The 12,154-nt window shown below is 35.3% G+C and overlaps 1 protein-coding gene across 16 annotated transcripts in view; it reads right to left on the reverse strand.

Moving 5' to 3' along the window:
* Window positions 1-12,154, reverse strand: part of LOC102389627 (WD repeat containing planar cell polarity effector) — a 454,572-nt gene that overhangs the window by 91,778 nt on the left and 350,640 nt on the right. For 14 of the 16 annotated variants that reach the window (XM_045162259.1, XM_045162264.1, XM_045162261.1 and 11 more), the window contains 2 exons: window positions 10,938-11,126; window positions 7,728-7,851 (listed from right to left, as the gene is read on the reverse strand). In XM_045162259.1, the coding sequence (XP_045018194.1) occupies window positions 7,728-7,851; window positions 10,938-11,126 (313 nt within the window). Of the gene's footprint in view, window positions 1-7,373; window positions 7,551-7,727; window positions 7,852-10,916; window positions 11,127-12,154 lie in introns of those variants that run through there. The other 2 variants (XM_045162263.1, XM_045162265.1) reach the window with 2 other exon arrangements.

Consider the following 12,154-nt stretch of genomic DNA (forward strand, 5'->3'; position numbering starts at 1 on the left):
ATTTTCAGTTAAAGGCCTTAAGGTTTTGTCCTTGTTCCCTTCTGCTATTTTTCCATTTTGTTCTTTGGTCCTTTTCCTAAAAAGGTCTGCTCACATGTAAGAGTCACTTTCTAGAGTCAATCTTCAAATATAATTACCATATCAAAGAAAATAAAAGTCTCTTAGAAGGTCATCATAGTGAATCCAGGGTTTTTTAATTTTACGTGCAACAATGTAAATAAATATGCATTTAAAAAAACAACTAAAACACAATGAAGAAAAAGTTTAAGTATAGTGTAGACCTTCATTTGTTAAAAACACTTTGGGACTGGCTTACTAGTGGGAAAAGTGTTAATTACTAATTTAATTAATTCATTAATTTTATTAATCCATTAATGGTTATTCAGATATTCTATTTTCCAGTCAGCTTTGATTATTTTTATTTTTTTAAAGAAATTTCATCTAATTTTTCAAGTTTTTTTGTAATGAAGTTATTCATAGTATTCTCTTTAATTTTTAAAAATTTCTGACATGTGTAACATTAGATCCCTTTTATATCCCTAGTATTGTTCACTATTTTCTATTTTACCAACCATGTCAAAGAACAAATGCTTAGCTTTATTAATTCACTTCTATAATTTGTTGATACATTAATTTCTGAACATATTTCTTTCCTTCTACTTTTTTTAGGCTTATTTTACCAGTATTTTCTTAAATTACATGGTGCTTTTTAAAAAACAAGTATAACTGATCTACTGTCATGGTGATTTGATATCTCCGTACATTATAAAATGATCACTGCAATAAGTCTAGTTATTAGTTTTTTAAACTGTTTGTGTTTATGAAAAAAGTATAGTCTCCATTGTATACAGTAGTGTATCAGTTCAGTTGCTCAGTCGTGTCCAACTCTTTGCGACCCCGTGAATCGCCGCACGCCAGGCCTCCCTGTCCACCGCCAACTCCCAGAGTTCAGCCAAACTCATGTGCATCGAGTTGGTGATGCCATCCAGCCATCTCATCCTCTGTCATTCCCTTCTCCTCCTGCCCCCAATCCCTCCCAGCATCAGGGTCTTTTCCAATGAGTCAACTCTTTGCATGAGGTGGCCAAAGTACTGGATTTTCAGCTTCAGCATCACTCCTTCCAATGAACACCCAGGACTGATCTCCTTCAGAATGGATTGGTTGGATCTCCTTGCAGTCCAAGAGACTCTCAAGAGTCTTCTCCAACACCACAGTTCAAAAGCATCAATTCTTCGGCGCTCAGGTTTCTTCACAGTCCAACTCTCACATCCATACATGACCACTGGAAAACCCATAGCCTTGACTAGACAGACCTTTGTTGGCAAAGTAATGTCTCTGCTTTTTTAATATGCTATCAAGGTCGGTCATAACTTTCCTTCCAAGGAGTAAGCATCTTTTAATTTCATGGCTGCAATCACCATCTGCAGTGATTTTGGAGCCCCAAAAAATAAAGTCTGACACTGTTTCCATTGTTTCCCCATCTATTTGCCATGAAGTGATGGGACCAGATGCCATGATCTTAGCTTTCTGAATGTTGAGTTTTAAGCCAACTTTTTCACTCTCCTCTTTCACTTTCATCAAGAGGCTCTTTAGTTCCTCTTCACTTTCTGCCATAAGGGTGGTGTCATCTATGTATCTGAGGTTATTGATATTTCTCCCAGCAATCTTGATTCTAGCCTATGCGTCTTCCAGCCCAGCCTTTCTCATGATGTACTCTGCATATAAGTTATATAAGCAGGGTGACAGTATACGGCCTTGACGTCTTCCTTTTCCTATTTGGAACCAGTCTGTTGTTCCATGTCCACTTCTAACTGTTGATTCCTGACCTGCACATACAGGACAGTAATAGTATGGACCTAACAGAAGCAGAAGATATTAAGAAGAGGTGGCAAGAATACACAGAAGAAATGTACAAAAAAGATCTTCATGACCAAGATAATCACGATGGTATGATCACTCACCTAGAGCCAGACATCCTGGAATGTGAAGTCAAGTGGGCCTTAGAAAGCATCACTATGAACAAAGCTAGTGGAGGTGATGGAATTCCAGTTGAGCTATTTCAAATTCTGAAAGATGATGCTGTGAAAGTGCTGCACTCAATATGCCAGCAAATTTGGGAAACTCAGCAGTGGCCACAGGACTGGAAAAGGTCAGTTTTCATTTCAATCCCAAAGAAAGGCAATGCCAAAGAATGCTCAAACTACTGCACAATTGCACTCATCTCACACGCTAGTAAAGTAATGCTCAAAATTCTCCAAGCCAGGCTTCAGCAATATGCGAACCGTGAACTTCCTGATGTTCAAGCTGATTTTAGAAAAGGCAGAGGAACCAGAGATCAAATTGCCAACATCCGCTGGATCATGGAAAAAGCAAGAGCGTTCCAGAAAAACATCTATTTCTGCTTTATTGACTATGCCAAAGCCTTTGACTGTGTGGATCACAATAAACTGTGGAAAATTCTGAAAGAGATGGGAACACCAGACCACCTGACCTGCCTCTTGAGAAGCCTATATGCAGGTCAGGAAGCAACAGTACTGTATACATGTCCATTAAATCAATATTCTCTATTTCCTTAATGATACTTTGTTCACTTAATCTATCAATTACCACACCAAAGGAATTAAATTTGTTAACTGTGAAAAGTTGATTTGTCAATTTTTATTTTATGTGTAATTGTACACATTTAGAACTGTTATATCAATTGATTTTTCTATTGATACCGATCTCTAGTAATCTATACTACTGATTTTGCTTTAGAGACTATTTATATAACATTACTAGCTCTCTTTTGACCTAGTATAATTCTTTACCCATTCTCTAGCTTTTAAACTTCCTATGTTTTAAGTCTCTCTTGTAAAAACTTAGAAAAAACTGTTTCAACAATCTCTGCAAATGAAAATTTGAATCTACTTACATTGACAATGATTATTGATTTTTAAAATTCAGTTCTACTATTATTGTGTTTCTGGTTTTCATCTTTTTTTATGGTTTTCCTCACTTCATGATGAACCCTCCCCCAATTCTTGCCTTCTTTGGGATTCAATTATTTTTTCCCTTATCCAATTTTTTCTATTTGTATGAAAATTATACAGTCTATTCTGTTCTTTCAGTGAGCACTCCAGAAATTTTACCATGTATCTTTTACTTATAAAATCTGGTATTAATAAGTATCTCTACCTTCACTTTAAAAGTCAGGAACCTTAGAATGCTTTAACTTTTTTACTTCTCTTCTGATTTATATGTTATCATTGTCCAGGATTTTATCTTAATTTTAATCACTTGAATTAGACATTAGTGTTTATGTTTTACATGATCACTTTTTGTTTAGGCTCCCACAGGTTTAACCATTCCTTCCTGCATCTCATACCTTCCTTCTTTTTAGATCTCTCAAGGAAGATGCTGCACTTCAAGTGTCCTAAATTGATGCGGGAATCCCTGATCCAATTTCCCATTCTGCTTGAGCCCTAGGCTTTGTCTCCAATCCTCTGAGCACACCGCCGTTATAAACCAAGCACCTCACTGCCAGGTGCCAGCAAAGCCCCCAAAACAAACTGTGACTTTGCCTGCTCTTGTGGAATCAAACCTCCTTGTCATTTCAACCTGAGTGTTTCCCTAAGTTTCCTGCCAGCTCAACCAGGCTTCAAACAAATATTTTAAATATATTATCCACTAAATAGGTGGTCTGACTAGTAAGTTTTTCTCTGTAGATCATTCTTATTCTCTAAATATTCTTAGGTAACTGTTTTAGTATTTATGTTCTTTGAGTTGATGTCATAGAAAAATTGTTTTATTTACTGAGTGTGCTTTATTAGTAAAAAGTAAATTTTATAAAGCCATTTAAAAATCAAATTGGTTAACAGTTTCTTTTTGCCTAACACACAGACTTTTCATAAGCCAAGAGTCATTTCTAAGAGATTACTTCCCCCCGAATTCTAAGTATAAATATCAACTCCAAGATAATACACATTATCTTCCAATATTATACAAATTTTCAAACATCCAGGAAAGTTGACATAATATATCGTAAAATAAGCTTCATATGTGGCACATTCATTTGAAATGTTTGCCCTTTTATTTCATCATTATCTAGGAATTTTCTTATAGTTCCTATTTGTTTATAGTGAAAAGCTCTTACTTGCTAATACTTCCTTATTCAGCAGTTCTGGAAGAGTATTCCATTTTATGGAAGCAGAGAAATGAACAATCACCTTTCGAACTTAATTTAGGCAAACTTACATCTTCCTTCTATGATATTGTGATTTATAGTAATATGAAATATATATTAGATCTTTGTCCTGTTTGTGACAAAGGAGCTTCCTGGGATTTCCTAAGTGATACAGAGCCAAAAAGATGAAAAGAAAGTCTTTTGTTACTCATAACAATCCCCTTTCAACCATACCTGAGTTTAGATTGATGAGTTGACTTTCTAAAAGCCTCTACAGATAGGGGCTGAAGTGAGGGAAATCAACCACATGATTAGCAGAACTTTAGCCTCACTCCTGAACTTCTGGAGAAAAGGGAAGAAAGGGGAGCTAGAGGTTGAATTAATCACCAGTAGCCAATTATTTCACCAATCATGCCTATGTAATGCAGCCTCCATAAATACTCAAAAGGAGGAGATTCAGAGAGCTTCTGGACTGAAAGTGGAGGAGCAGGGAAGGTGGTACACTTGGAGGGCATGGAGGCTTCGAGTCCTTTCCCACATTATTTGCCCTATGCATCTCTCTCTCTCTGGCTTTTATGTGTATCCTTTAAAATATTGCCAATAGTAAGCAAGCTCTATTTTCCTGGGTTCTGTGAGCCACTCTAGTATACTATTGAACATGTGGAGGGGATGGTAGGAACATATGATTTGTAGGCAAGTCAGGTAACTTGGGAATCTATTACTTGTGCATGGCATATGAAGTAGGGATAATCTTACAAGACTGAGCTCTTAATAATGTGGGATCTGAGTTAACTCTGGTTAGTATCAGAATTGAACTGAACTGTAGAGCTGGTGTCAGAGAATTGGTAGGTGTGGAGGAAAAACCCCACATATTTGGTGTCAGAGTATTTGGAGTGTGAGAGTAAAGGATAACACACTGAATTTTTTTAAGTCACATTCTATAGGTCAGTTCTTCCAGCTTAATGATTTTATGAATTGAGCTGTACAATCTCTTTTAAAATTTTATTGTAACAATCACCTTATTTAGCTACCATATCAAGACTGTACTTCTACTGATTTCTATCTTTAATGTTAGGAGCAATTATTTACACTGATAAGGAGCATTAAGGAGCATTTCTTTAATGAACACTGACCACTTTGAACACATACAAAAAATTGTCAGTAAAGGACATGAGAAGTAAGTTTCAAAATTTATATTCATTTGGATTTGAAGGAAGACTGTCAAAATAAGTTTCATATTTGCTCAAGACAAAAAAAGTCAGGAAACAAAAAGCTGTCTCTGGACTTCTACTACTATCAAGATAAAAACAAAATTGTAAACCAAAACATTTGTTTTAAAAGCCCACAGAGTATACGTGTATATCAGCACAAACTCATACTATGACCTCACTATATACTTTTTGATATTAAAATCAATATAGTATTTTATTCTTTTTTTAATCTGGACTCAAGCAATCTGAGTCCTCAGCTTAACCAGCGAGTGATCTTAGATATATCCCTACTCTGCATGGTGCTCCTTTTCTTCATCTTTACTTTATGATGATCTTCACTGTTGGTACTTATTCTGTTATCTAATAACTTTTTTAAAGAGTATTCTGACTAGCAAAGTACAGAAAAAAGTGAAAAAGTGATGCAATTCTAGTACTTCACAAATACAAAATTGTACTTGGCCTTTTTCTCTTCACTTATGCAGGAGAACTTCTTGTTGGCAGATTAAACAAAAGGATGGTTCTAACTTAAGCTATCTCATTCAATTTCTTCTAAACTAATGTTTCTTTTTTCTAATGCCATGTATAGCCTACTGTCAAAAGAACTACAAAACATTCCTTATAATTGAAACAATGGAAAGCATACAAAAAAGGAAACATGAAAAACCTAGTACATTCTTAAGAGACAATGTTCAATTTCAGATGTAATCACACAGATAAACTACAGTCTAATAATAATGATAGTAATAGTCACCTCATCAAAATACATCCAAATAATAATTAGAATACTATGTCTGAGAAAAATCAATGAGAAAATTGCACATTAGTAGAACGTGTGAATATTAGTAGGATATGAGTATTCTAAAGCCAGCAGCATTATAAAATGTGATACTTATGCACAACCAAATCACTACATAAAATCAGACAGGCCGGAGACAGTGAGGCCACCAAGAATCTGCCACCAGAATGTCAGCTTCATTAATGTTAATCTTTTTATGCTCTTCAGGCAAGAGGTGAATTAATTAATTTTCCCCAGAAACAAGGAAAGTAGAATAATAGAGCAAAGAATAAAGCCCTAAGTCCAAATAAATGTGATGGCAGTTTCAGTATCTTTGTCATGAAGATGTATATGTTTATAGATTGAACACTGCTTCATTTAGGGTGAAGGATCTCTTGGAATATACCAAAGTCATTCAGATAAAAAGGCAACATTCAATTGTAGGTCATAACATACACAATATATTAACATTTCTAGCTTCTAAAAAGACTGTTTTCCAAAGGTTTCACTGTTCAGTAGAGATCAAAGTGCCACTTTATAAATAGTTTACTCATTTGTCAATTGATAAACTCAGAAATTTCCTGAGTTAAAAAGAACTGTAACAGAGTACACTAGAAGTAAAATTGAAACCCAGTTCGACTGGATGTAGTAACTGAAAATTCTATTACTTTCTATTATAAAATATATCATATAATAAAGTATACAAAATGTATACTTTCAGCTAAAAGAAAAATACTTTTTAATGGACCTTGATATATACTGCATTCACTTTAAGAAAAGGAATATTACTAATACCTTGGAGGCTCCCATGGGCTTATTCTCTCATATTTCTTTTAACCCACTCCACAATATCCTAAATTTTATTCTAAACACTTCCCTGTTTTTTACTTCTAGCATTGATATATTTAGGTGTATCCCTAAAGTAACTGGCTAGTTATTTATCTCCATCCATCCATTCATCTTCCACCCATTTTTTTCATTTTATATATAGAGAATATGCTCTATATTCTTCTCCTTCAACTTTTACAGCATCTGTCTCAGAGTAATTTCTTGACATTACCTAATTTTTCATATAATCCTTAAGACTAAAGGAATTAAAGGAATTTAAAGGGGAGAAAATGAGACACAGTGAAGCTAGCAACTTGCTACATTATATAGGAAAACAATGAACAAATCTCTGTATAGTAATTCTGAAAGTAAAGCAAACCAGCGGACTGTCTTATAACTTTATAGCACATTTATTTTAGCTGCAATTAAACATTTCTCTGTTCTTAAGAGTACAATTAATATTTTTAAAACAACTTTACAAAGCTGGTAATTTTTGCTTTCATATTAAAGGGACAATTTTATTCAAGTGTACTGATGATGTAAAAGACCTCAATGATACTCCAATATAGTCCTGAATAGGAAAACAAGAACAAATTAAAGAAAGCATATCAAGAGCTGATTTGTTTTTCTCTTAAGGGACAGACTATTAGAAAAGAGACAGACATATTACGGAATATTCTAATTAAAGAAGATGGTTCCTTAAATAGGTAATTAGTCTGACACTAATTAATCCAAAGTTATCATTTACCTGAGTAAGTGGTGGAAGAATCTCCTTGCATATTTGCTGATTTGGTCTCTGTATTCTAATATGGTCGTATCCAGGAGTGGTCTTGTTGGAGCATAGAAGGTTCCAAGGCTTGCCTCAAGCTGTGCTGTGGAATTCAAACATAGCAGTACTAAAACAAGTGAAACTCCTTCAATTACAACAGAATACTCATGTTTGCAGTCAGTCAGGTTTTGCAAACTTGGATGAAATGTGAGCCTATTGCAGGAAAAGATGAAATTAAAATATGACAGCTGGTACAAAAACAAACCTGTGTATAAACTTTCACTTGAAGCAAAGCTGACAATGACTCTGAGCAACAAAAAGCTGTCACAACTGAAGAAATCCATAATGAATCAACCTCTCACCACAAATGGGTAATTAAAACAGTGACTCATCAGAGTAACACAATTCGAAACTAGTATCTCCAGTAAAATCAACTCACAGTGTGCACAACATTTACTCTCTTTAGCTGAAAGGAGGAAACTAGTCTTGCTACATTAGGCTTTGGAGTCAGTATTAGAAATATCTTTAAAAATAATGCAAATAAAAATAGACTTATTGGAGTAATAATATTTCTTTATTACAACTTAAAGATCAAAAATCCCCCTCCCTTTCCTAAATACTGTCCTAAAGAACACAACACCCTTGGTTTTGTCCAAGGGTGAAAGCTAACGTCCCTGGGAGGGATCCCATGCTAATCTACTCTGGTCAGCTGACTTCCTGATAGGAAAGGAGGACTGGAGAGCAGGTTTGATAAGCCAAAGGGCTAGCGATTAGGAGAAAAGGGCACTTTTTGTCTAATTTACACTTCTGCCAAGACATGCCAGTGGGGTTGTGTTACTCCCAAGAAATCACTGGGAAATATATAATTACCATAATGGTGAGCGTTGTATGAGAATACAGCTCACAGTAGGATTCCACTGATTTTTTTGCACTACTAGCACTAGGTTGAATAAACAATTCCTTATTTAGCAGAACTCTTTTAGGTATATTTGGGTTTGAAAGTATTAAATACCTCATCAGAGCAATTGCTATGGACTTTGCTAAGCTGCTGGTAATTTCTTTTTTTAATCTCAGATCTAGACAGTAAAGTAAGATGAACTTTAGGGGTATTTTCTTTCAAAGCAGCAGTCAATTTAGATTAAAATTGAATACAGCAATGCCATTGTGAAAACAAGCCAGATTCTCTTGCCATTGCTTGTTTGCTTGACAGCATGTTTCGTACATCTGAAATGTTTGAGCCTACATGGAATACTTGTAGCTCCCAGCACAGTTACAGATTCATTAGATAGCCCAGCTTGATGTTTAAGGCAGAAATGAAGATCTTGAAGATAACCACAGCCCCAGCTACAAATAAAAGAGCTCACTGGGCTCCATTAATAAAAGGAAACAAATTACCATGTCAAATTTGTTAGATTCAGATAGACTAAATCTCAACAGAGAAGAATTGTGAATGTTTTAGAAAAGTGTTTTGCAATTACTTGGGGGAAAATGCATACATCTACTTAAAATGTACCTTTTCTGATAACCTAGCATCATGAAAGCATTTTAATAGCCTAGTGTATCATACAAATTTTTTATTTCCATATCCACCCAATATGGTTCCTTGATAATATCCTTTATTAAGGCAGGAACCTGATAATACCCATTTGTGAATTCCCTAATAATCTTACTTACTACACAGGAATCTTACAACACAAATTCACTAAGGTGCTAACAATTTCATGGTGTTCTGAGTAAGAGTCAATGTATTGTTGTCTTCATATTTCTTCAACTGTAAATTTATGATCTCTTACATGGGTTATGCTTACCACAACAGGCTTTCTTTAGGGACCCTGCTATCTACCTAATCTTGAGAGTATACCAATACTAACAAATAATTACTTGAGATAACTCTGCAGGTGAAAATATTACAGTAATCTTAGAGCCCCCAAATTCTGAAGTTATACTCTTCTTTTTAACTAACATCCACTGAGTACCTACTGTGGGTCAAGCATATGCTAGGCATTTTCTCATTGCAGACACACTGGAATCTCCATAGATGTGTTGGACTACCTCCAAAAAGCACATTCAATTAACATTAAATAAATATTGTGGGCCTCCTATGAGTTGAGGCCAAGTCTCATGATGCAGACTTCTTGAAAGAACATGTTCTTACTGATTATTTTTCTCTAAAATTACTAAAAAGAAGGATAGGTACAAAATACTATCTACCATGTTTACTTTGAAATGTAATAAAATGGAATAAGAAAATCTATAAATATGGAAAGAAGACAGTGAGGGAAAAAGCTCTCCAATAAAGGCTTTTTGACATATTTCCTGTTTTCTTTACTTTGTAAATCACCTGTAGAAACATCTTCACTGGCCATGGTTTCCCACTATTAATGTCAATGCTAATCACAAACATTTGAAATAAAGATACAAATTCAAGAATGTTTAGATGCATTTTACATTAAGTAAATAAATTACTCATAATAAAAATAATATATACTGCAAAATATAAAAACTGATTTCATTATTCCACATGGCACTTTTTTTTCCCCCTTTTTTTGGGGGGGAGGCTACAGTGCCTCATCTCTCTCTGAAAATAAACATCTGAGATCCTATGGACAAAATCACTTATTTACAGAAGGTTAGGAAATCCAGGCAGCCACAAGGTAGAGGGGGATTAGAAGTCTAAGTTAGAATGAAAACAAGAACAACAACCTAAGCTGTAATTCTCTCTCTGTCACACATACACACAAACACACACAATCAGTGGTAAAGTCTATTGTCTGGACAAAGAACTTGGGATGTGAGAAATACTACTGTTTAAAGTGAAGGAGAAATAAGGATTTTTGTTTAGGACCCTTTGTCTTCCAAACCCTAGAAAGTACATGAAATTCCTCATCAAAGTTTAAAATCTGAGCATATTCTACACATGAACTTAGTCTGAAATGTGCAATGACTTCATTGTGAGTTCCAACACAAGTATATACAGAAGAGCTATTATGTTGACAAATACTATACAGTAAGTTACCATATAGGAGTAATTATTTGATACCTGATTTTGTCAGTTTAATAGGGCATGAATATTTTTGTCTTTTAAGTTCCAGTAATACAACTCCAAAGCATCCTCAAAAAATAACCAATCAATAAAACATATTTCATGTATATACAAAACTCACTTACGAAATATATTTTAAATCTGACCTTCTCTCTCTGGCGTGAGCTTTTGTCTAAGAAGATGGTTTACAATGGCACACATGCTGATAAAGCACTCATGGCCCAGAGTGTCCCAGTTCATACCACTCAGGATGTTTATTGCCTCATAGATCTCGTCACAGTGAATATACTGGAAGATGATGTCTACCTGACCCAGGTGTCCTTGTGTGAAGATGCCTGTCACAAAAAATACATAAAATCAAGTGAATCATTTAAAAATAAAAATAACATTTAACTTTTCTAGAAAGGAAAAAAAACCAGTGATCTTTTCTTGCATAAAGAGCTTGAAACGTGGGGTTTCGGGGGGCCAATAGTCATATATGGCACTGTGGTCAAATCTTCAAGTATCACCTACCAACTCCATCTTGCTTATGCTTACCATTCACCACATAGTAAAACTTTTTACTCTACATAATCAACTGTTTAGACTAAAAATGAATAAATGTGAGAACTTTTAGGTAAATCACAATAGCTAACTGAATTTCCCATATGTCATTTAGGCCTCTATTGTATATATATGTGTGTGTGTGTGTGTGTGTGTGTGTGTGTGTGTGTGTTTAGCTGTGGGGGGTCTTCACTGAGAAATGCGGTCTTTTTGTTGCAGTGCACAGGCTTCTCTAGTGATGGTGCACGTGCTCCAGAGCATGTGGGCTCAGCAGTTGTGGCACAAGCACATTGCTTCTTTAGTAGCGGCATATGGGTTCAGTTGCCTCACGGGATCTTAGTTCCCTGATCAAGAATCAAACCCACGTCTCCTGCATTGGAGGGCAAATTCTTAACTACTGGACCACCAGGGAAGTCCCTGTGGTATATACGTAAAGACAGAATTTTGATGTAACACAATTTTTATTGACCAGATTAAGTTGCATCTGATCTTCAGGCACATGTACTTGGCGGGAAAAAGTATACATATTTATGACATAGAATACCACATACCAATTTATTTTAAATTGGCATTTAAAGATTATCATCTTTGATTACTAATGAATATTCAGTTCAGTTCAGTCACTGAGTTGTATCTGACTCTTTGCGATCCCGTGGACTGCAGCATGACAGGCTTCCCTGTCCATCACCAATTCCTGGAGTTTGCTCAAACTCATGTCCATTGAGTCGGTGATGCCATCCAACCATTGCATCCTCTGTTGTCCCCTTATCCTCCTGCCTTCAATCTTCCCTAGCATCAGGGTCTTTTCCAAGGAGTCAGT

The sequence above is a fragment of the Bubalus bubalis genome, chromosome 12 (assembly GCF_019923935.1).
Source record: "Bubalus bubalis isolate 160015118507 breed Murrah chromosome 12, NDDB_SH_1, whole genome shotgun sequence".
Taxonomy (NCBI): Eukaryota; Metazoa; Chordata; class Mammalia; order Artiodactyla; family Bovidae; genus Bubalus; species Bubalus bubalis.